The sequence below is a fragment of the Pongo pygmaeus genome, chromosome 18 (genome assembly GCF_028885625.2).
Source record: "Pongo pygmaeus isolate AG05252 chromosome 18, NHGRI_mPonPyg2-v2.0_pri, whole genome shotgun sequence".
NCBI lineage: Eukaryota > Metazoa > Chordata > Mammalia > Primates > Hominidae > Pongo > Pongo pygmaeus.
Window position 1 is genome coordinate 34,071,919 of NC_072391.2, and position 25,770 is coordinate 34,097,688.

Below are 25,770 nucleotides of genomic sequence, written 5' to 3' on the forward strand. Positions count from 1 at the left end.
CAGAATGACAGTATTATCTGGAGACATGGACAAAGGTCACAAAACTAACTTGTGCCACTGCCTGGAATGATCTTGATGGGCTGCTGCTGCTCAATGTGAACAAGAGCTGCTCCCTTGTCTTGCACAGATGCAGCCTGCACAGCTGTCCTCACTGTCCAGCGGGCACCCAGGAAGGCTCTGCTGGAAACACCTCCCTGCTCACCCTGCCTGCCAGCTCCAGGGCCCGTCCCTTCACAGCAGTCATGAGGCCGGATTGGAAGGGAGTCCTGGTGAAGCTGTGTCATGTTGGTGCATCTGGGAGGAACCCCATGCCTCTGCAAGGCTCCTCGCACTGTCATGGGCAACTCCAGACACCTGAGTGCTGCCGCGGATGTACCCATGGAGCCTTGTGAGTGTGGTGGGCACGGGGAGATGCCCCAGAAATGCTTTTCACACCACAGGAGGTGAACATTGGAGCTTCTAACTCATCAGGCTGATTTCCAAACACATGCAACACTCTCAGTGGGGAGGGGCCAGGGCACAGAAATCTATGGCTATTTAACTTCATATCTCAAGGTTCCTATAAAAAAAGATCTTCAGATAAAAGGGGGAGGAAAGGACCAGCAAAAGCAACTACACAATGGGGGACTTAGGTTGAAGCTAAAACTTCTCCATAGTCCAGAGTCCTTAAGACCTTAACAGTGGCCAATTATTTCAAAGGCCAGATGTTTGCCCCTTAAAAAGGGACTGAAACTGGCAGATAGCTTCTAAAAACCTATAAAGATATTTACTGTACTGTGTCATTCTCATAGTACACTTGTAAGAGGTTTGCCAAAAAACAATCAGAAAAATACTTTTCAGTTTATCCAGGAGGTTATTACAACAATAACACATCAAGACCTACCATGAATGCCGGAAAATATAAACTGTTACACTAAAGCTGGGTAGAGAGAAGTCTGTTGTCTTATGCCTATTTCCTTTATCTGCACAAGGAAACCTATAAAGATATTTTTTACAATGTTAACTTGGAGAGCAAATGAGGTATGGAAATTGGTTACACTGTTCGCCAAAACCTTACAAACTCACATGTTCTCAACTGCAATGTCCTCGGGATTCTGGCTGTCATCCACACTCCACAGACCACGATTTCTCCCAACCTTGGAGGCAAGAAGCATGGCTCCGAGGACAATCTTTTTCCAATTAGTAGGACAAAGATCGATGTTAGCGTTAGTTAAAAGTCGTTCGATGTATACCTGCAAAATAGAGCGCTGCTCTTTGATTTCGGTTCAGATTAAGAGTGGTGATACGAACATTTAAGAATGAAAGATTTCTTCTGGTTTTGACCAGAAAATGCATGCCTTTTATTCTTATGTTCTGCAGAGACTTTGCTCCGACAAAGCAAGAGGCCAAATCACAGTCATAGTGAGATACCTCTGCAGCCTACTCTGCCCATAGACATTTCCAGCCCAATTTCAGTCACAGGGATGACTGGACATCCCTGTGGGCATGAAGAGAGGCACCATTAACACCTTCACACTTATGAAAGGCAGCACAAACTCAAGCCCAGTGCAGATTAAGGTTGTTCAGGAAACACTCCAGTGCCGTCCGTGTGCGGCGTCACACCTGGCTGGCAGGTAGGAATTTTACAGGTGGGCCATGCTTGAAAATGTAATGCCCAAGTGGTACTGAGAACACTGATGTCTTCTCCTTTTCTTTTTTTTTTCAGATTAAATATTTTATTTCTATTCTAAAGGATATTCCAGTTAACTAACCCACTCTTGGGACACCAGCTGAGGAACTGCAGGTCATGAGCACTTCCCAATGCCTGCCGTGCAGACAGCATGACAAGTGCAGGTCTCTGTGGCTCAGAAATAATCTCCATATTCAGTGCCTTGATAAGGAACGCATGTGTGTGAAAGGAGGGTCCTGCTCACAGCCCCTATTTTCCATGTCTCCACAATCACTTCATGAAAACTCATTTCTTGTCCTACAGTATCTGCATTCAGTCAATTCTGTTGGTTTTTAGGTAGAGACAGCTGTCGGCCTCTGTATCCCTGGGGTTCCTCTCAACCTGCCAAGCAGTTTGTGAGACAATCTCAGAAAGTATTTTCTATCTTTCCAATCTCTATCCTATAAAGAACTGGGTGAGGGACCAGCTGAGTGAAGGTTACAGAGGTGAGCTGTGAGGCATTGCTACCCCAGATGGTGCTCTGCAGAAGAGTATGCCTCTATGCTACTTGACGTCTTTGTATCAAGACCAAAGGAGAACAGTTCATTTTAAGAGAGTTCCTTTATTGTCTGAAGGTTATAGATTGGCGGCTCAGATCTGGCAATGTTCTCCAAACTCAACTGTGTTTTCAAAATCAAATGGCTTTTGAACATGATATGTTCTTATGAGAGATTCTGCTCCCTTTCCCCCTAACTCTGCACTATCGGGTATCCTAGGAATGACCCTCCCTCCCAGGGTTCAACTCCACAGGACTCATTAGAGAGCACTTAAACAGCATTGGTGAGCCCTCACCTTCCTGTCACCTTTACTGGTAAGCTGGACCTGCTGACACTCACTGATACCACTTGCCCTCCTGGGTCAGTGAGAAAGTTCCTTTTTTAACACCAACTCTTCTATCAGCACAGTGGATCCCATCCCACATTTGTAGAATACTGTTCCCCAAATCACCTCTTCTTGAAGACTTTCTCCCTCTCTGCCAGAGATTTCCCCCAATACAAATGTGTTTCCTATTCCCATCCTGCTCCCCATAGCTCCCCAGGGGCATCCTCTCATTTGCTTACAGCATCAGGCCCTGTTGCCAGCTCCTCACCTCCCATCTCTCATTAACCCACCTCACCCACCCCCATCACTTGCCTGAGACTCCTCTTGCTGAGGTCCTCGGAGTCTTGACACCTACAAACCAGAGCCCTTCACCCTAAGGCTCCACTCCCCAAGCTGGCCCTAATCTTGTCCAGGGAATTGCCATTGGCCTAGCCCCTGGGGACTAATACTTACATGTGAGTTACCCTGTTCCAAGCTGTGTGCAATCCCTCTATGCCTACCTTCACTGGTAGCCTGCCTGCTTCAGATTCTGAGCCACCATGGGTCACGGCTCACCTATATCACCCTAGTTGCTTCTTGGTCCTCTTCTCTGCCCCAGTCTTCCTCCCAACTGTGGTCTACTCTCCCCAAAGCCATCGCCATAACCTCTTCAATTAAGAACACTGCACTCCCCTGCTCAAGATCTACCATGAGTGCCCCCATCAAACTGGTTGAACTCCTTCCCATGGCCTGCAAGCCAAAGGGCTCTGTGAGCTGTGGCACTGCCTGTGCGGCCTCATCTCTTCTGTTCTTTCCTTCATTCCTCTCACCATGCGGGGCCCTGTTGTTTGTTCCTTGAACACACATGAAACGTGTTCCTGTCTCAGTCTTCGCACTCATCCCACTGCTTGTCATGCCAGCACTCCTTATCGTCCTCGCTTTATAGTCAGGTCACTGTTCAAATGTGACTTCTCTAGAGAGGCTCTTCCTGATCATCCTATCTGAAATAGTGAGCCCCTCCCATCACTCTGTCTTTATCCTGCTTTATCATTTTGCTATTTTCCATAACCTAAAAAAAATGCTTTCCTCATTACGACATAAGCTCATAAAGACAAGGACTGTGTTCAACCTGTCCTCTTCTCTACCCCAGCACTTAGAAGAGTGGGACAGGGTCGGCATCCAGGGGGTGTTTATGGAACACACAACTTCTTGCAACATTTAGCACTGTGACCACAGCCTTTCCTATCTTGAACCGTTTGTTGTTCTTTTATTATCCTCTCCTGCTCTTCCTCCTCCCACTCTAGCCACTTTACTGGGGGCTTGTCCCTTACATGCTGGTTGTCCTTACACAGCTATCTTCTGTCCTCCTTTTCTTTTCCTTTTTAGAGATGGGGACTTGCTATGCTGCCCAGGCTGGACAGAAACTCCTGATCTCAAGTGATTCTCCTGCCTCGGCGTAGATGGGACTATAGGTGTGTCCTACCATGCCCGGCTTCTCCACTTTCATTCTAAACACTTTCTCTGCATTTGAGCAGCTACTTTCTTTTCTTTGAGACAGAGTTTCGCTCTCGTTTCCCAGGCTGGAGAGCAGGGGCGCGATCTCGGCTTACTGCAACCTCCGTCTCCCGGGTTCAAGCGATTCTCTTGCCTCAGCCTCCTGAATAGCTGGGACTACAGGTGCCCACCACCACACTCAGCTAATTTTTTGTATTTTTTAGTAGACAGGGTTTCACCATGTTGGTCAGGCTGCTCTCGAACTCCTGACCTCAGGTGATCCGCCTGCCTCAGCCTCCCAGAGTGCTGGGATTACAGGTGTGAGCCACTGTGCCCAGCCTTGAGCAGGTGCTCTTACTCTTCATTCCTTATTTCCAGTTCAGATTCATGCTTCAGTCCCAATGATCCAAATGTTGACTGCACACAGCCACTCTGCTATCTTACAGTAACATCAAATTTAGCCTGTCTACAGTGAACACGCCCTTCTTCCAATCCAGCTTTCCCTCCAGCATCAGCTCTCTCTCTCTCTCTCTCCAGCTGGAAGTTCCACTCCTGCTTCCTGCCAGCAGGTGCTGAGCATTCCAAATGGCCTGCAGCTCGATGAAGAGGCCTGCGTCTGATCCAGTGCCCATGGAGGGGTTTCTATGCAGGTGCCCAGCAAAAGCCTTCTCTTCTAAGCTCTAGCCGGATGCTAAAGGAGAGGGTACTTACTGCTCTAAGTATCTTTTCTCTCCTGGCTGCATGGTTGACATTCCTCTACAGGTTAGTGTAGGGAGGGGTAAACCAATCCCAGCCATCTGAAGAGGACTTCATATTCAGAATGAGTCTCACCACAGGAATTCTGTGAGAATGATGTAGAGGTAAGGATACAGCTGCGGCTTAGCAGGCTATCTAGCAAAGCCTGTGTCCAAGTCTTACTGGTACCACGTTCCTGGGCAATTTATGGAGAAGGCACAAGAGGTCAGCAGGACCAACAAAGCATTCAGAGCAGCAGCTCCCAGTCACAGCATGCATCAGAAGTGCCCAGGGAATATGGCCTGGGACTCAGCTTGGATCTACATTGGAATCTGTTGAAGGAGAAACCAGAAATCTCTCCTGCTGCCTTTAATAGCATTTATTCTCTGATAAGAAAAGCAATGGCATCATTTTAAACCATAATGATGATTAAACTCAAATATGTGTATTTACTTTGCTTGCACAGGTTTCTCTTAAAAGATCTGATGATAAATCCAGGAATCTACTTTTAGTTAGAAACACGGCCATACCCTGTGTAGGAGACCAGTTGTTAAAGATGCTTTATAGATAAGAAATATCTTACCAAAGCTATGATTGCATATGGAGCTGTTAGTTTTATGACTAGAAAAAGAGTACAGAAATATCTGAAAATACAATTGCGTTCGGGATCATGCTCGAAGGATTTCCCTGGAGCCTTTCCTTGCTGAAAGAAGAAAAAAGGCAACATAAATATCCACTCAAGAAAACTTTTTAAGAACTCTTAAGATGGCAGTGTTCACATTTGTGCCCACGTGTCCCTTACAAAAATTTTGATGGGATAAATGTCTTTTAATTTTAAAAATATAAACAGCAGGATCTTAAAATATTTTTGGTTTTCTGCAAACATTGGCCCTATGGTAGCCCTGTGGCTATCATATGTGAAGAAGGAAGTTTTTAAATTTTTATAGCATTTAAACTGATTTAAATTTAAATTGTTTTCTAGTTCTATTCACAGAGATTGTGCATATTTGTCAGGACTATTTACAAATATTTATATTGCTTGGTTCTATAGAAAATTATTTTTTTAAATGACACATTTTGTTATTTGGATGGTATATTTACTCCCCTTAGTGCACTAATTAAACAAAGCTGCAAGTCAGCTCTTACTCCAGCATGCCCACTTGACAACACTCCTTATATAAGATGATTAGACACAACAGAGGGAAGACTTAAAGGTGGGTGATTTTGACTTCAGCATGAACTAAATACAACTCTATGAGACAAAAATGGAACCTCAAACAAAGTGACACTTACTGGAAGTGGATGTATTGGCTCGTCAAAAATAGCCAGAGATCTATTTGCATATCTATAAAATAAGAATGTGCATTTATGAAATTAATTCGGGAATTGTTAACATCTTAGTAAAGTAACTGCTGGGAGTAGGGCATGGAGGGTGGAGGGAGACACACCTTGTTTGCTTTGGGAAAATTTGTTCACCAAAACAGTTTTTGCAAATTTTTCTCCTGGATCCTGGCCTTCAGAGGGTTTCTTGACTTCTTTTTCTTCAGCACATAATGTCCTGAACTGTGAAGTGTTTTCTACATTGATGAGCCAGACTTGCCTTTAAATATTGACCCCCACTAACAGGCAATGGTAATAAACTATATCTATTTTCACTCCTCTAACCTCATGCTGGAACACAAGAACATTTTATGAAGCAGTAGTGGTTGCCAATAAAGTTTTGGCAGATTCAGATTTCCCAAATCTTCCTGTAGTATACATCTATCATATTTGTTTAAGTGGTTTGAGTTACAAACTTAGTTGCCTTTTTATTTTAAAAGAGGCCAGTCTTTAATGGACTTTAAAAAACTAACACATTGTGTGCTCATTTAGGAAACCAGTGGTTCTCCAAATGTGGTTTGTGGACCCCTGAGATTCCCTAGGAGGCCCATAATGTCACAACTTTTTTTTTTTTTGAGACAGGGTTTTTTCTTTCAGCCAGGATGGAGCACAGTGGTACAAACATGGCTCACTGCAGGCTTGACTCCCTGGGCTCAAGCAATCCCCCTGCCTCAGCCTCCCAAGTAGCTGGGATGAAATGTGCACACCACCATGCTCAGCTAATTTTTAATTCTTTTTTTGGTATGGATGGGGTCTTGCCACATTACTCGGACTAGTCTCAAACTCCTGGTCGCATGTAATTCTCCCACCTTGGCCTCCCAAAGTGCTGGGGTTACAGGTGTCAACCACCACCTATGGCCCTAAATGTTCTTATAAGATACTAATTCAACCTGAGAAACTGATTGAAAATAAAACATAAGAATAATTTATTGCTTTCTAAAAGTAGTAAGACATTGCTTGCTTTCTTGCTGTTCAACACTTGTAATGATTGCATAAAAGCAAAAGTGGGTAAAACTGCTGTTTTCTCAGTGTGAATAAGGTCCGTGGTACCAAATTATATTAGAATTCATTCCACTCTTCACTGCCCCTTGCAGTTTTTGTTAAAGTAGCCTGCTTCACTTAAGAATGTCCTTGATGAAACAGTAAAAATTAATGTTGTTATTAAATCCTGAACTCTCTTTTTAGTATTCTAAGTAGGAAGTTCACATAAAGCACGTCTGCATGCTGAAGTATGGTCATGTTAAAGAAAAGCACTTGTGATTTAATTGTGAGCTAAACAAGCCAATTTTTCACAGAACACCATTTCTATCTGAAAGTATGACTGACTATCATTCTCAAAAAGAAGTCAAGTGACTCTGTCATTTCAAGGAAAATAACAAGTATTTGTTGTGTATAATAAAGCTAATGCTTTCAGGCTAAAAATCAGGACTTGGAAAACACATACCTACTACTGTGAGCTTGACAGCATATAAATATTTGAAGACATTTTTATAATCATTGTGATACTAATGAAAGTGAGTTTTTGACACTATAGATGAACATGAATTAATATTTTCCAAATAGCCAATGCATAATATTATAAAAGCTGGTAAGTGGAAAGATCCATTTATTGTACAAGAAAGATCAGTGAGTATTAGTGAGTATTAGTGGAATGAATTCATCGATATGTACAATCCCATTATAACTATTTTAATAAATCAGCACTTGTGAAGTTTTGGTGTGGCTAAAGAATACCCACAATTACCTGAAAGCTTTAAAAATACACATTTTTCCTACTATATATTTGTATGAGGCTAGTTCATCTTTTTCTTTCTTCTTTACAAAAATTGCAAACAAGACATAAACAAATACATTTTGAGACCCTCAATAATTTAAGAGATAAAAGAGTCTTACAAAAACCCACAAATGATTCACTTTAATACTGTAAAATAAACACTCTACAGCTTATGTCTACAGTTATGACCTAACAGCATGTGTCATATTATACAAAGTGATGAGCTGGAGTAACAAGGCAGGTTTTCAAAGAGCTCACCTGTGCTTTATGTTGTAATATATTGCCAAAGTCACACTGTGGAGGGAAAAATATATTTGTAAGAACTGATTTTATCATTTGTTTGGCCTGAAGATATGTTTTTAAAAGGGGGAGGAGGGAACCCTCTCAGTGGCCCTGAAATCGTCTTGTTTGAAACAGTACTGTATGAGCACTTTTCTTTTGTTTTAGCTCTCTGGCTTTATAGCGAAAATAGGAGAACCAAAATGCTAGGCAATATGCTGTTAGAAGATGTTTCTGCTGATGGTTATTATATATAAATAATTACATATTTTCCCTGTCATTTGCTCTCCCATCCATAGAACCTTCCATCCTGTGCAAGTCACTTACATCTATGTGTACATATGCTTCTATTTAGGCCATACAGTAATGTTTTGCTTTTTAAGTGGCTAAGCCCTGCATTTCAGCTGATTTAGTTCACCATCACCTACTCACCCATTTGTCATTATTTCCATAAAAGCGCATAATGAATGTGCTTTACACCAAATAAAGTAATTTAAAATAACCTGTGCATAATTATTAGCAGAAAATTTATTAGTAAACATAATGCACACAAAAATTAACGACACTTTTAGCTCTCCTGATATAAGCAGCACTAAACACACAGTGTAACTCTGCATCATACAATGTTCATGACAGGTATCTCCACATTCGTTTAAACAAAATATTGGTGAACAAATACAACTCTTCAGATGTATGTTACTGTGGTCCTAAGTCATCCTCAGATGGTGTGTGTCAGCAAACAGGGGCTTCTCTTGGATAAGTTCTGTGCTTCCATTTGCCCTCAGCATTTAAAGTGAGGTTCAGAATAATTTGAGAAGGCAAATTTGAGTTGTAAAAAGTAGGCCTTAAAACATTATGAGTATCTAAGATGGATATTTCTATAGTGTCTCAAACAGTTTCATCTCCAAATTGATTTCAAAATCACAGAATTTGAAGTTACATGCTGAAAAGACCACTGAACCTTACATGACACTCCATGAACCACCCATTTTACAAATAAGAGAACCAAGGCTTCAAACTGATTTGCCCAAGGTCCCCACATAGTGCTTTTGTGAACTGCAGGTGTTCATGAAACACTATAGTAAGGTTTAAATTTAAGCATATGCACACATACATAGAAATGACTTGCACAGACGAAAGGCTCTATGGGTAGAAAGAAGAGCAAATGACTGGGAAAACATGTAATTTATACATGAGAACCATCACTCCTCCATGCAAAGGAAGCCGTGGCCCCCATGTTTGCTGCACACTGGATCACCCAAGGAGCTTTAAAAATGGCCTTACTGCCAGCTGGAGACATTCTGATTTAATTTGCATTGGGTATGATTTGGGCATCAGGGTTGTTGGCAAATTTCCCCAGGTGATTCCAATGTGCAGCAAAGTTTGGGAATGACTGAGTTAGGGTTAAGGTCAGAATCATCTGGGATGCTTTTGTCCATATAATGATGCCTCACATACTTAAACATTTTTCTAAAAGGCTTGTGAGTGCCCAGAGATGGAGGGAATGTGGAGCTGGGAAGATGCATGTGTTTGCAGACATATATTTTGAAGAAACATGTATATGTGATTCTAATATGGCTCACTCATCCCTTTGAGAACAATGGACTACTAACCATGAAAAACATTTTTCAAAATCTTTCCAAAAAGCCAATTTGCTGTATTAATTTGCTCAGTAAACCTTCATTTCATCAGAAGTAAATATACCAAATGATCCCTTCTAAAATTGGAGAGCAAATTAAAACTAACTGTACTTCAAAAACAGACTTCTAGCCAGGCGTGCTAGCTCCTGCCTGTAATCATAGCACTTTGGGAGGCTGAGTTGGGTGGATTGCTTGAGCCCAGGAGTTTGAAACCAGCCTGGCCAACACAGGAAAACCCCATCTCTAAAAAAGAAAAAAAAATCCTATTTTAAAGAAACTTGTAAGAATTAGACTATGCTGGAAGAAAAAGCAGAACCTCTACTTGTTTCAGCAAGGTGAAGCTTAAAAACTAGTTTGGAATTGCATACTGAAACATCAGAATCTTTTGAAATCAGAAGAAACTGGGGACTCTAGCCAAAACAGAGGCTTTTTACTTAGGGCTGAATACAAACATTAGGTGATGACTCCATAGAGTCCAAACCTCAGAGTTTTAGACATAGGTGGAGTCCATTTCCTGCTGAAACAGAATTTGATCTCGATAATTGTTATACATGAGAGAGGAAAGTGACATTATTATGAGCATAAATTTACCATTTTTAATTAAAATGGAAATTACTGACAAATTAGCTTAAAAAGCTAGTACATTAGAAACAAAATTAAGCTTGTAAGCTAGTCATGTTTATAGACTGGAAAGTTAAGTTAGGGATAAGGACATTAACAGGCTAAGACAGTAGTTCTCAAACTGTTTTCCCAAAAATCAACACTCATAATCTAAGGAGATGTTAATAATATTCCCTGGACACCTCCAATGGAAGTGGGCTTTGTTGTGACTTTTTAAATAAACTTGAACCCATCGTTCAAGGGTGTTTTGAAAAGGCATGTCTGATTGTAGCCTATGAAGTGCTCACGCATGATGGGAAAATGTAAATGCAGATACACTATGGTACCACTGGAGGACAAGCCGTTCCTTCTTCCAAGAGTAGTTTCCAAAGTAGTACCCATCGTCTTAGCCCTGTAGCCCATAAAGAACTAATAATTTTTCCCAGAAACATCCAATAAAAGGCGCTTCTCCTTCCCATTAGGTTCAACACTCTCATAACATGAATGCATCGAATAAATAGCTATGCTTTTTCTGGGATTGCTTATTTGCTATCTGGCTTTTCCTTCTACCACACAGCATTGAAGGTTAAAAGAGAAACAGAAAATTCACATTTAGGTCCCAGAAATCCATATATCATTGACATCAATTTCTTAAACTGCTTGCTGTAAAGGGCAACCAAATGGCTGAAATGACAGAGGATGGCCGTGATGCTTTTAGCATAGGGGGGTCTGTCCCTCGGCCCTTGGCAGCCTCATTGTACTCATCTTTCTAGTGTGTGTCTAAGATCAGGCTGACTGACTGTGCTGTTACCTAGCAATATGGTGGAACATGAGGAGTATTTTCTGTCAAGATGCCATGGAGGTATCTGAAGGAGAAGGAAGATAGAGAAAAATGTTTACAGCAGGCTGAACCTACAAAAGTGTGGGCTTTTTTCCTTAGTCAAAATGTCAAACAATAAAGCATTAAGGTATTTCTTACGCCCCATGACCTGCCTGAGTGTGGTACCGTGAGCAGCTCTATGGGAAACTCATTGGAGGTGCTTAACTTCCGCAGATGATGTTTGAGGAATGGGTTATAAAATGCCGCCCTTGCTATGATACCAATCATCAAACCTGGCAAGCCTCTATTATGAACTCCCTTTATAAATAATGGGAAAAGTTTAAAATAACATTTCGTGTTTTTTTATTATGCAGTAAAAGGCAGCTGAGATTTTCTATTTCTGTTATTCATTAACTACAACAAAATGTCATACATTAAATAATATTGGCACAAGACCATTTTTATTGCAGTAAATAAAGACCTCATACTACATTCACTAAGTTACTAATCCTAAGTGTACTCATTCAAGAGACAGTGTGATGGAACCAGCGTTTTAGAGTCAGAGACCCTGTGTGCCAGGGCTGCTCAGTGACCAAACAAGTGAGGGGCTATAGGTCTCTCTGGGCCTATTTCCTTGGGGGAAGATAGAAAAAGTACTGCTTTAAGACTCTCTCACATCTAGAAATCAGATGATGAAAACAACTACGGGAATTTAACTTTCACTTCATGTTTACGTAAGACTGCTATTACATGACTCAAATGAGAACTTCCGAGAATACTTTACATTCATTTCAAAAGTTGATTGATTTTATTCTGTAAGTTATTTGACACACATCATGGCACTGTCCTGCCTCATTCATGCTGCTCTCTGCCCGGAATACCTATTTCTTTCCCCCTTGTCCCAGCAAGCTTCACCTCCTCTGCCTTCTGGGATCCCTCTGCCAGCAGCCACACCACAAAACACTTCCGGTTTTGTGTACTTGTCAGTCTAATTCACTGCGTGTTACATGACAGCAATTGCCCGCAGAGGATCCCCCTGGTGAGAAAGTAAGCCTCTCCAGGGGAGGGAGGGCCCTTCCTCTCCTAACCGCAGCTGCTGAGCACAGAATGTGGGAGAAATTCAGGAGTTTAATAAATGCTTGACAAATTATTTAAATCAGTTACAATTTGGAAGGTAAATCTTCCTACAGATACAAATCGGTGAAAATTTATCTGCAGTGCTATCAGAGAGGTGACAGTGAACCTTTTGAGCCCTCTAGAAAATAAACTATCTCTAAAACACTTTAAAAGTATCTGTTCACTTGTCAAGAGTGCAATAGCCACTATGGAAACTGCCTCATTTATGTTAAGAAAATGCATTTCCTGGCCGGGCGCGGTGGCTCACTCCTGTAATCCCAGCACTTTGGGAGGCTGAGGCGGGTGGATCATGAGGTCTGGAGTTCAAGACCAGCGTGGCCAACATGGTGAAACCCCGTCTCTACTAAAAATACAAAAATTAGCCGTGTGTGGTGGCAGGCATGCCTGTAATTCCAGCTACTCAGGAGGCTGAGGCAGAGAATTGCTAGAACCCGGGAGGCGGAGGTTGCAGTGAGCTGAGCTCATGACACTGCATTCCAGCCTGTGTGACAGAGCAAGACTCCATCTAAAAAGAAAAAAAATGCTCTTTCTTAAAAATAATGGCAGTAACCAAATCTTAGTCACCAAATAGTTGAAGAGATCAATAGCATTATTTAAAACCACAAAACACCAATTATTGTAGCTTTAAAAAAATAACTCAGATGAGCCTTCCTTCCTCCTATTGGGATATGCTTGTCTACATCATGTTATCACACTCTTCCATCAGGGTCTCCCACAAGTACATGAAAGACAGGGTAGGGAGAAGATCTAGTGGTTGTTTATGAAAGTACACAGTATTTAAAAATTGCCTGTAGCCAATAATCAGAAATATCCATACAGTCTAACACCATTTTGCTTGTTTCAGATGCTTTTTACTATAAATTCACTTACTACTTAACAAAAATCCCAGATGTTTTTGAACAATATTACTATTTGAAGGACAAAATTCTCCTTCAAGGTAGAAATGTTTTAACTCTAGCTAAACTCTTATGTCTCTTAAGCTATTCTATTAATGTATATACTTTACATTAACAGTGTATGTGTGTCAATGTACATACTATTATTGCCTCAAAAAACAAATATAGCATGAAAAATGAAAATGGACTCATTGAGATACTTTCATTCAAAGTCAAAGAAGGTATCCCTTAAGGTCACTACTATTAGGGGTAATATAGCATAATACTACGCCATAACAAAAGTTGTTTCTGAGGAAAAATCCATATATGAGAATAAAAAGAACAAAAAAAAAATGCACCAAAACATAGACTAGTTGGTACAGCTTTAGGTGTTATCTGTCCCCATTTTGTTCTATTTAAAATTTCATATAAGGAACACATATCGGTTTGTGGTTTTTTTTTTTTTTTTTTTGGAAGTCTTTCTCTGTTTCCCACCCTGGAGTGCAGTGGCCTGACTCAGCTCACTGCAACCTCCGCCTCCCAAGTTCAACCAATTCTCCTGCCTCGGCCTCCTGTGTAGCTGGAAATACAAGCGAGTGCCACCATGCTGGGCTAATTTTGGCCAGGCTGGTCTCGAACTCCTGGCCTCAAGTGATCTGCATGCCTCAGCCTCTCAAAGTGCTGGGATACAGGTGTGAGCTACCATGCTCAACTCTCAAGATCACTTTTTTCTCCCCATTTTTTTTACAAGACATGTTTTAGATATTTTTAAAATAATGACTTTTAGCTAACTTAAAAATTTCTAACACTTTGTGCACTAACAAAAACAGCTCCATCTATGTTGCACAGCAATGGGACCACATGGCATGTATGGAGTTTGAATAGAATTCTTACACAAGGTCTGAGTGGAAAAGTGTAATATGCTTATTGGAGGTATAAATAGAAATTGTCTGAATTAATATGATAATTATGTTGAATTTAAACTTAGATTTACACTTACATAAGGGTTCTAAATTTGGATTAAATATGATGGATTGACCAGAAATTTATTTTCTCTTCCTTCTGAAATCTCATTAGCATTAGTCATAAAATAAACATTATACACAGGACCAGGAGACAGGATTGACGGCACATGATTCTGAGTCAATGCTGCAAGGTGAAAAGCAGATAGAGGAGTGGCAACTGACATGGAAGCGCAGCTTTGGAGCTGACAGGGAGTGACTGGAACAGAAACAAGCAATCTTGTTTGTTTTGAAGAACCCAATCCAGGCTCTGAAATCAGAAGCACATGGTACCTGGGAAGGTAGGGTGAAACATACAACAGAAGCCAGCAAGGTCAACTGTAAAGCTGTGCTTAGAGCCCCAAGTCCACCTCCCCTCCCATCTTATAAGGAATCTGTATGCACATTCTCTGGATATATTATACCTGAGGGTTTCTGGGCTCAGAGCTACTAGGGCTGAAACCTAGGAAATGGGATTAAATTGCACACACAAATGGAAACTCCACCTTCCTTCTCAACCCTGCTTCTAGAAAGCCAGCAGCCATGCTTGCACTGCCCAGGCAGAAAATTAGGAGACCCTTCTCGGAAGAAAACTGAACCACTGTAAAGAAAATACCCTCATACTCTCATATAATACACTGATGTCCCCCAAAAGAAAAGCTGGCTTGACCTCCAAATCCCCACAATGAGACCCCTTAGTGAACAAAGGTCCTGCTTCCAAATAGAAAAAGCCTAAGACCACCACCCATCTGAGAGAAGCCTTCAATGAGAGATCAAAACAACAGGAAAAAGGAAGTCTTGGGACCAGTAAAAATTCTGGAGCAAAACTTTTTTTAAAAAAATCTTAAAATACCCTTAAGGAGATAAAAAAAATTCAATAGAAGGGTTAGCACAGAAAGTTAAAGAATCTCTAAGAAGCAGAACAAAAGACAAACTGGAAAATAGGAGGGGAAGAAATTAAAGATCAATGCAGAAATACTGGTCTAAGATGCCCAACATATGAATCATAAGGATACTAAAATAATAATAATAAAACAGAGAAAATAAGAAAATTCTCTAAAAGAGATAGTCTGCAGGCTTAATGGCCACAATAAAATAAAAGCTCCCCACAAAGCTGTATTGTACAATTTCAGAATCCCAGGAATAGAGAAGATCCTAAAAAGCTCAAGAAATGTAAAAATTGGTTACATATGATGCATCACACAAAGGCAATAGTTTCAAGAACAGTATAATGAAAACACAATAGAGAAATGTCTTCAGAGCCATGAAATTTAGTTTTCACTCTAGAATTTTATACTCTATAACAAAGGAGGGGTTTTGAGAGAGGCTAGATCTCTATACATGTGTGTCCATGAGCCTTTCCTCGGAAACTGCTCCAGCACCACTGGGGAGTAACACAAGGCAGAGGGCAATGCACAGTCTAGGACTCACTGATCCAACATGAGTGGGCGCAGAAGAGTTCAGAGAGGGCTCCCAGGCAAACAGGCCCAGGACAGCCGAGGGAAACATAGTCTATCCTGGAGGAGGATAACCAAAGGCCAAGGAAAGTTGCTCCAAGAAAAAACATGCAACATATGTTTTAGTAGATCAAACATTATTTTTGATAGGCATGTGACAAATGTTACAACACTTGGGGAAGAATAGCTGTCAAAAAAGAGGCAAAGGAACATAGTCAGAAAATTAATTCCATACACAAAATAATGAAGGATATGAAAGCAAAGAGGCCAGCTGGGGGGTAATGGTCGCATTTGGCTTTATGAGCTATCATGGGCTAGGAAAAGGGGGGTTATCTGGGAGAAGTACAGAAGTGTTCAGATTTCAGAAATACTTAAGAGAAAAAATGAAGGATGTACAAGGAGGCACAGCCAGAACACTATATGACTCAGCAGTGAATAATATGTGCTTACCCATAATCATGTAAATATCAATGAGTGATTTAATTAAAAATGTGTTGCAGGTGGAAGAAACAGAGAGAGAAATAAGGTCACAGTGGAGTGACGAAGCTACGCTTTCACCTGCTATGACAGGAAGTCTGCAGAAAGTGTTGAAGAAAGTGGACTTAACTATTTTTAATTTTATTTGAATACAAAAGATTAAATATTTAAGGCAGATATTTATATCACAACCAAATTGTGTAACTTAAATGTCAGACACCCTTAAAAATGGGCACAGTAAGCTAAAGACTTTCCTGCATAAATCTGATACTTAGGAAAATAGAAGAGATTTAGAAATTCCATCAAAAAAGGATCATGCTAACAGCACTGGCTCCCTGTTAAATATTTAAAGAATCATGACAGATTTTTAATTCAAACAATTAATTTCTTAACTTTTCAAAAGCTTACTTACATAATATAGGTGAGAGCTCCTCCTCTTTCCTTGCACTAAGAATGAAAAAATAACTAATCAATTCTGGTATAAATACCATAGAATAAAAGTAGTTGCTGATCATCTGATTATCACTATATAAAATGAGATAAAATTCCATTTTTAAAAATTCTTACCAACAGAATTTATAATTTAAATAATCTGGCATGATGAATCTCGTAAAGTAAAATCTAAAAATATAGTTTTACTTTTTTTTTTATAATCATATTTTTTCTTTTTATTATTATTATTATTATTATTATACTTTAGGCTCTATGGTACATGTGCGCAACGTGCAGGTAAGTTACATATGTATACATGTGCCATGCTGGTGCGCTGCACCCACCAACTCGTCATCTAGCATTAGGTATATCTCCCAATGCTATCCCTTCCCCCGCCCCCCACCCCACAACAGTCCCCGAAGTGTGATGTTCCCCTTCCTGTGTCCATGTGTTCTCATTGTTCAATTCCCACCTATGAGTGAGAATATGCGGTGTTTGCTTTTTTGTTCTTGCGATAGTTTACTGAGAATGATGATTTCCAATTTCATCCATGTCCCTACAAAGGACGTGAACTCATCCTTTTTTATGGCTGCATAGTATTCCATGGTGTATATGTGCCACATTTTCTTAATCCAGTCTATCATTGTTGGACATTTGGGTTGGTTCCAAGTCTTTGCTATTGTGAATAATGCCGCAATAAACATACGTGTGCATGTGTCTTTATAGCAGCATGATTTATAGTCCTTTGGGTATATACCCAGTAATGGGATGGCTGGGTCAAATGGAATTTCTAGTTCTAGATCCCTGAGGAATCGCTACACTGACTTCCCACAAGGGTTGAACTAGTTTACAGTCCCACCAACAGTGTAAAAGTGTTCCTATTTCTCCACATCCCCTCCAGCACCTGTTGTTTCCTGACTTTTTAATGATTGCCATTCTAACTGGTGTGAGATGGTATCTCATTGTGGTTTTGATTTGCATTTCTCTGATGGCCAGTGATGGTGAGCATTTTTTCATGTGTTTTTTGGCTGCATAAATGTCTTCTTTTGAGAAGTGTCTGTTCATGTCCTTCGCCCACTTTTTAATGGGGTTGTTTGTTTTTTTCTTGTAAATTTGTTGGAGTTCATGTAGATTCTGGATATTAGCCCTTTGTCAGATGAGTAGGTTGCGAAAATTTTCTCCCATTTTGTAGGTTGCCTGTTCACTCTGATGGTAGTTTCCTTTGCTGTGCAGAAGCTCTTTAGTTTAATTAGATCCCATTTGTCAATTTTGGCTTTTGTGGCCATTGCTTTTGGTGTTTTAGACATGAAGTCCTTGCACCTATTCCAAAATTGACCATATACTTGGAAGTAAAGCTCTCCTCAATAAATGTAAAAGAACAGAAATTATAACAAACTATCTCTCAGATCACAGTGCAATCAAGCTAGAACTCAGGATTAAGAATCTCACTCAAAACCGCTCAACTACATGGAAACTGAACAACCTGCTCCTGAATGACTACTGGGTACATAACAAAACGAAGGCAGAAATAAAGATGTTCTTTGAAACCAACGAGAACCAAGACACAACATACCAGAATCTCTGGGATGCATTCAAAGCAGTGTGTAGAGGGAAATTTATAGCACTAAATGCCCACAAGAGAAAGCAGGAAAGATCCAAAATTGACACCCTAACATCACAATTAAAAGAACTAGAAAAGCAAGAGCAAACACATTCAAAAGCTAGCAGAAGGCAAGAAATAACTAAAATCAGAGCAGAACTGAAGGAAATAGAGACACAAAAAACCCTTCAAAAAATCAATGAATCCAGGAGCTGGTTTTTTGAAAGGATCAACAAAATTGATAGACCACTAGCAAGATTAATAAAGAAAAAAAGAGAGAAGAATCAAATAGATGCAATAAAAAATGATAAAGGGGATATCACCACCGATCCCACAGAAATACAAACTACCATCAGAGAATATTACAAACACCTCTACGCAAATAAACTAGAAAATCTAGAAGAAAAGGATAAATTCCTCAACACATACACCCTCCCAAGACTAAACCAGGAAGAAGTTGAATCTCTGAATAGACCAATAACAGGAGCTGAAATTGTGGCAATAATCAATAGCTTACCAACCAAAAAAAGTCCAGGACCAGATGGGTTCACAGCCGAATTCTACCAGAGGTACAAGGAGGAGCTGGTACCATTCCTTCTGAAACTATTCCAATCAATAGAAAAAGAGGGAATCCTCCCTAACTCATTTTATGAGGCCAGCATCATCCTGATACCAAAGCCTGGCAGAGACACAACCAAAAAAGAGAATTTTAGACCAATATCCTTGATGAACATTGATGCAAAAATCCTCAATAAAATACTGGCAAACAGAATCCAGCAGCACATCAAAAAGCTTATCCACCATGATCAAGTGGGCTTCATCCCTGGGATGCAAGGCTGGTTCAATATACGCAAATCAATAAATGTAATCCAGCATATAAACAGAACCAAAGTCAAAAGCCACATGATTATCTCAATAGATGCAGAAAAGGCCTTCGACAAAATTCAACAACCCTTCATGCTAAAAACTCTCAATAAATTAGGTATTGATGGGTCGTATCTCAAAATAATAAGAGCTATTTATGACAAACCCACAGCCAATATCATACTGAATGGGCAAAAACTGGAAGCATTCCCTTTGAAAACTGGCACAAGACAGGGATGCCCTCTCTCACCACTTCTATTCAACATAGTGTTGGAAGTTCTGGCCAGGGCAATTAGGCAAGAGAAGGAAATCAAGGGTATTCAATTAGGAAAAGAGGAAGTCAAATTGTCCCTGTTTGCAGATGACATGATAGTATATCTAGAAAACCCCATTGTCTCAGCCCAAAATCTCCTTAAGCTGATAAGCAACTTCAGCAAAGTCTCAGGATACAAAATCAATGTACAAAAATCACAAGCATTCTTATACATCAATAACAGACAAACAGAGAGCCAAATCATGAGTGAACTCCCATTCACAATTGCTTCAAAAAGAATAAAATACCTAGGAATCCAACTTACAAGGGATGTGAAGGACCTCTTCAAGGAGAACTACAAACCACTGCTCAAGGAAATAAAAGAGGATACAAACAAATGGAAGAACATTCCATGCTCATGGGTAGGAAGAATCAATATCATGAAAATGGCCATCCTTCCCAAGGTAATTTACAGATTCAATGCCATCCCCATCAAGTTACCAATGACTTTCTTCACAGAATTGGAAAAAACTACTTTAAGGTTCATATGGAACCAAAAAAGAGCCAGCATCGCCAAGTCAATCCTAAGCCAAAAGAACAAAGCTGGAGGCATCACGCTACCTGACTTCAAACTATACCACAAGGCTACAGTAACCAAAACAGCATGGTACTGCTACCAAAACAGAGATATAGATCAATGGAACAGAACAGAGCCGTCAGAAATAATGCCACATATCTACAACTATCTGATCTTTGACAAACCTGACAAAAACAAGAAATGGGGAAAGGATTCCCTATTTAATAAATGGTGCTGGGAAAACTGGCTAGCCATATGTAGAAAGCTGAAACTGGATCCCTTCCTTACACCTTATACAAAAATCAATTCAAGATGGATTAAAGACTTAAATGTTAGACCTAAAACCATAAAAACCCTAGAAGAAAACCTAGGCAATACCATTCAGGACATAGTTTTACTTTTTGACCTAACAGATATTTTATTACACAAAAATGAAAGAATCCCCATGTACACAAGGAAAGGCGAAACAAATTAGGCAAGTGTATGCCCTGAAAATCTCATGCTGAAATGCAGTGCCCAGTGTTGGAGGTGGGGAAGTGTTTGGATCACAGGGGCAGATCCCTCATGAATGGCTTAGCACCATCCCCTTGGTGATGAGTGAGTTCCTGCTCTGAGTTCAAGCATAATCTTCTTAGCGTTTTGTTATTGTTGTTGTTGTTGTTCTGAGATGGGGTCTCACTCTGATGCCCAGGCTGGAGTACAGTGCTGTGATTATGGTTCAATGCAACCTTAACCTCCTAGGCTCAAGTGATCCTCCCACCTAAGCCTGCGGAGTAGCTGCGGCTGCAAGCACGCACCACCACACCTGGCTAATTTTTAAATTTTTTGTAGAGACAGGGTCTCACTATGTTGGCCAAAGCTGGTCTCAGACTCTGGCCTCAAGTGATCTGCCTGCCTCAGCCTCCTAAAGTGCTGGAGTTACAGACATGAGCCACCGCACCTGGCATGATCTGCTTGTTTAAAAGCAGGCGGCACCTCTCACTCTCTCTTGCTCCTTCTCTCACCATGTGAGAGATGCCTTCACCTTCCACCATGATTATTAGGTTCTTGAGGCCCTTGCCAGAAGCAGATGCAGCACCACACTTCCTGTACAGGCTGTAGAACTGTGAGTCAATAAAGCCTCTTTTCTTTATAAATTATCCAGTCTCAGGTATTCCTTCATAGAAATGCCAAAATACAGGACAGATGAGAAAGTTAGCTAATAAAAAATTTACCTATTGTATGTCTGAACCCCTAGGCAGTAGTGTTTGCTGATTCTACATTTACACATAGCTTACTTTCATTACCAGGATCTAATAGCTGACAGCTCTAAGAACCAGTTTCTGGCCAGGAGCCAATCTCCAGATGCACTAGAATCCCTGCAAGCATCCCAAATGACTTATCGGTCATCTACTAATATGTTACCAAAAAAATTAATGGGTCTTTACACAACTGAAAAGTAGCCTCTCTTGAACTCAAATGTTAAAATGAGTGTCCAACCTAATTGAACATGGTATCCTCAGCACACAAAATCATTTTGTTCTAATACAGGTCCAAAGAATAAAAGCTACAAGGGGACTTGGGCCACACTTTGTTCTCCACAATGCCTCCTCCTTTGAAGTTGAACTGGTCTCACTGACACACATTTCTCACTGCTGAAGAGACAGGGGCATGGGGTAGGTTTTCTTCTACTTCCATGCACTCTGTGTGTGAGAAGCCCATGGCTCTGGAAGAAACTGAGAAATACAACAATCCTAACCAGAAGTTACCAGCTCAAGACAGGCAAAGTCCACACAAACTAGGAAAACGCAGGGGAGAAACCCATTTTTTATTGTGCTGCATTACTTCAGATGTTATTATAGAACCCCCACTTCTTGTATTCTTGCTGGTGAAAATAACTGAAAAACATGGTGTATGGCTTTTTTTGAAAATAAAGTAAGATTTAGCAGAATGTTACAAAAAACAAGCAGGAGTACAGAAAACTCCTACAGTTCTAATTCTCATCCTAAAACAAGCAGGATGTGGAAACTTTACACTAGTTTCACACACTAAGGCTAACCTGGAAAACAGCACAGGCCATGTTTACATTTCCATTACATTCGAATGAATAAGTTCTGAGTAGCATGAACATGGATGTGATAGGCTCATGTGGTTAGAGCACTGTGTAAAAAGGAGGCCAAAATCACAGATCCAATCTAGAACAATGGATTCTTTTGATTTGTTCAAGTGAAATCTAAGCTGTAGCCTAAATCTTATCACTCATCATTAAAATGTACTCTTTGGAGCAAGCGAAAAATGGCAAAGATGTACGAAGAAAAAGGCATAAATCCATGACTACTACTTTAAATCATGTGGCCAATTAATTGCATTGATAAAAATGTCACCAATTGTGTAAACACAAAGTCTGCATGTTTCCATGAACAGTGACAACTAAAGGAAATTATGTCACACATTAAGACAAGTAAATATATGAAAAGTTGAAAAATTTTTAACTAAGATCTGAGTTCCTCTAAATATGTTCTGTAATACACAAAACAGAAAGTTTGTAGTTTTTTGCTTGGAGGAAGAAACAATATTGTCTTACCACTCATTTGATATTTTCTCAGGAAGAGTGTGCTTTCCCTTGGATGGTCAGAAGCAAAATCTGTAGAGGAAGAAGAAGGAAAAATGTAATAGTTTAGGTGAGTAGAAAAGATTCTTTTTAAAGCTACACATCCATTTTAATCACTTTTAACAGTCTTGAGAAAAGTTTTTAGCAATAAATGTAAAGAAAATAAAGGCCACAATGTCCCAATTCTACTGGAGAATGCAAAAATCACAGAAGTTCTCCACGTATGTGGAATAAAACCAGGCTGTTTCTGGGACTTCTTTTTAAAATTTGCACCTAAACTGATGCAACTTGTAGATGAATCATACACATGCCTTCCTCCTTCTACTTATCAAATATACCCACCCTCCTCTATGCTGCTATTAGCAGCTCATTTCAGGGAAAGTCTCCAGCAGCAAGTGATGCTGTGGTCAATTAGTGTCAGACACCGGCTCCATATATCAAATATGTAAAAACAAAGAGCTGTTTTAGGCAAAAAACAATTTTGTAAAGAGACAAGGTCTCACTCTGTTGTCCGAGCTGGAGTGGTGCAATGGTGCCATGGAGCCAGCACAGCTCACTGAAGCCTCAAACTCCTGGGCTCAAGTGATCCTCTTGCTGCTGAGACTATAGGTGGAAGCCACCATAGCTGGCTAAGCTTTAAACATTTTTTTTTTTTGTAGAGACAAGGTGATATATAAGACATACATGAAAATGTGTTATAAATCCTAAGGAATGATATAAAGAGTCTATTTTGGGCTCTCATCCAACACTACCCATCTACTACCTAGTGTGTAAAACCACTCAGAGCCTTACCTTACACCACCAAACAAGGAAAAACTTTCACAAGTACTTGCATGCTTTATGTATAAAGGTACAACTCATTCACATACTATCTTTGTTCATTCTTTCACAATTTTTGAATATTCCAAGAGTACAGTACTTTCCAGTTACAAAGGCACATTCATCATGAAGCTTAATTATTCTAACGTTTAAATAAATTAAGAGGCCAACCAAAGTTTAAACAGAAGAGCTGTGAGACACTTCCTCTATAGGAATGAAATCTGTAGTGTACATTTTCTATTTTGAAAACTTAGTTTTTGGCCAGCCTCTGGAGATGAGAAAGGGGCCAGAACTGAGCACTGGGGTAGGGAGGAGGAGAGAAACCTCCAGATGCTGCAAGGAAAAAGAATTGGGGGTCGGGGGGAGGGTGGGCAGGCACGAAGCAAGGCCAGTCCTCCTGCCTGGTCCGGTCCCTGGGCTGGGGGCAGCAGGGAGGAGCCCAAGGCTGTGGATGCTTCTAGCAGGGACCTTGGGTCAGTGACGGCCAGAGGCGTGCCTGAGGGCACAGTATCAGCCGCCTCCTTACCTTTGGGCATCCCCTGGTCGCTGATATGCTGCAGGTCATGGCCCTTTTGGGCTCCAAAATCCGACGGAGCAGGCTCTACAGCAGTGGGGTGTGGCGCTACTGCCACCTCCGCCTCCGTGATGTTGCAGCTGCAAGGCGGTTCTGCCCACTGCACCCTGCGCTGTCTTTGCTTGGGGCTGGCATTAGGGAGCAGCATGTTCCATCTGTGGCGGCTCCGCTCTTCTCTGCCTTGGCCTGCACCTTTGCTTGACGCTGCCTCATAGATGTCAGCGCTGCAGGACAGCTCTCCAGACCTCCTGCGCTGGCCCCGCTTGGGGCTGGCGTTGGTGCACAAGCAACAGCTCAGCGTGTTCCCCATGGGGTAGCTCGGCTTCTCTCCAGCAGCTTGGGCCTTCCCTTGCTTCCAAGTCTGCAGAGCTCAGCACTTCCACCTCTTCCCAGCAAAGGTACGCTGGCAGGGGCAGCCCTGGCAATGGGGCTGCACCCCACTAGCAGCCTGCACCTCACCTCAGACGCCTCCCCTGAGCTGACTTGTCTGCATGGGTCCCTTGGGAACCTGCTTGGTTTATTTAGAATGGGTCTAGATGCAACAAGCTGTAATTGCGAGGAAGACAGCACAGAGGGAGCTCCTCCTCCTTCCACTGCTTCCCACCAACTGAAGGAGGTTGCCCTGCCAACCGCCAGAGCTCCCTCCTGGTTCTCAGGAACCAATCAGGCCCAGAGTCCCTTCCACACGCCCCTCCCTCCATTGTGATGTGGGAGCCTAGGCACGTGGCTCACTAGGCCCCGCCCTGCTGACAGCCCTGCCTCCACCTTTCATTCATTGCTGGCTGCTGGGAGCTTTCGGAATTCTCCACTGTGAGGAAGATCTTATGGTTTCAACAAAGGAAGAGGCTTATGTAAAAGAAAACCAGGCCAGGCACGGTGGTTCACATCTGTAATCCTAACACTTTGGGAGGCCGAGGCAGGGGGTCACGAGGTCAGGAGATTGAGACCATCCTGGCTAACGTGGTGAAACCCCGTCCCTACTAAAAATACGAAAAAAAAAAATAGCTGGGTGTGGTAGCATGCACATGTAGTTCCAGCTACTCAGGATCTGAGGCAGGAGAATCACCTGAACCCGGAATGCGGAGGTTGCAGTGAGCCGAGATTGCTCCACTGCACTCCAGCCTGGGTGACAGAGCAAGACTATGTCTCAAAAAAAAAGAATAGAAAAGAAGAGAAGAGAGGGGAGGGAAAGGAGGAGAGGAGAGGAAAGAAAACCACCACATAATAAGATTTTAAATGTGATCCTAATTGCTTTTATTTATTTTTTTAGATGGAGTGTCACTCTTGTTTCCCAGGGTGGAGTGCAATAGCACAATCTCAGCTCACCATAACCTCCACCTCCTGGATTCAAGTGATTCTCCTGCCTCAGCCTCCCAAAGTGCTGGGATTACAGGCGTGAGCCACCATGCCCAGCCTGCGATTTTTTTTTTTAAGAGACAGGGCCTCACTTTGTCACCTGGGCTGGAGTACAGTGGTACAATCATAGTTCACTGCAGCCTTTAACTCCTGGGTTCAAGCAATCTTCCTACTTCTACCTTCTGAGTAGCTGGAACCACAGATGTGTGCCACCATGCCTTCCTAATTTCTAAAATTTTTTAGAGATGCGGTCTTGCTATGTTGCTCTAGCTGGTCTCAAACTCCTAGCCCCAAGCGATCTTCCCACCTCAGCCTCCCAAAGTGCTGGGATTACAGGCAGGAGCCACCACAGCCAGCCTAAAATAAATTTTTAAGAAGCAGCTTACAACTTCCGTTAACGCATGGAAAGTAAACATTGGAAATATGGCTGCCCAGAAATCTGCAAATGTGATAATGGCTAAAGGCTATTCTGTCTAGCAAATTTGAGGCTAAGAAATTTTTTGGGATTGCAACCACTGTGATAATGC

The 25,770-nt window shown here is 41.3% G+C and overlaps 1 protein-coding gene and 1 long non-coding RNA gene across 4 annotated transcripts in view; one reads left to right on the forward strand and one right to left on the reverse strand.

The window, feature by feature from the left end:
* The window catches only part of LOC134738580 (uncharacterized), a 26,225-nt gene extending 21,036 nt beyond the window's left edge, over positions 1–5,189 (forward strand). The window contains exons 2-3 of the long non-coding RNA XR_010124391.1: positions 1,706–1,833; positions 4,541–5,189. This is a non-coding gene — a long non-coding RNA (uncharacterized LOC134738580). The remainder of the gene's footprint in view (positions 1–1,705; positions 1,834–4,540) is intronic.
* LOC129015217 (cyclin-Y-like protein 1) lies at positions 1,219–24,540 on the reverse strand. 3 transcript variants are annotated; one of them, XM_063654993.1, is made up of 7 exons: positions 23,840–24,480; positions 22,468–22,527; positions 16,591–16,625; positions 8,151–8,186; positions 6,032–6,083; positions 5,322–5,441; positions 1,219–1,232 (listed from the first exon to the last, which is right to left on the reverse strand). In XM_063654993.1, exons 1-5 carry the CDS (start codon positions 24,195–24,197, stop codon positions 6,072–6,074), a joined length of 501 nt encoding a protein of 166 aa, XP_063511063.1. In that variant the 5' UTR covers positions 24,198–24,480; the 3' UTR covers positions 1,219–1,232; positions 5,322–5,441; positions 6,032–6,071. The 3 variants fall into 3 exon arrangements, with proteins under 3 accessions (XP_063511063.1, XP_063511062.1, XP_063511064.1); XM_063654992.1 differs by lacking the exons at positions 1,219–1,232; positions 5,322–5,441; positions 6,032–6,083 and having other exon boundaries at positions 6,865–8,186; positions 23,840–24,540; XM_063654994.1 differs by lacking the exons at positions 1,219–1,232; positions 5,322–5,441; positions 6,032–6,083; positions 8,151–8,186; positions 16,591–16,625 and adding an exon at positions 20,839–21,060.
* Between the last annotated feature and the right edge of the window lie 1,230 nt (positions 24,541–25,770).

What these genes read in the sequence shown, in the direction of transcription:
- LOC129015217 (XM_063654992.1), bottom strand. Translation starts at nt 24,197, where the DNA reads ATGGGGAACACGCTGAGCTGTTGCTTGTGCACCAACGCCAGCCCCAAG. An exon ending in CGACCAGGGGATGCCCAAAG is followed by an intron (nt 22,528 to 23,839) that starts GTAAGGAGGCGG and finishes CTTCCTCTACAG; the next exon opens with ATTTTGCTTCTGACCATCCA. An exon ending in GAGAAAATATCAAATGAGTG is followed by an intron (nt 16,626 to 22,467) that starts GTAAGACAATAT and finishes TTTCATTCTTAG; the next exon opens with TGCAAGGAAAGAGGAGGAGC.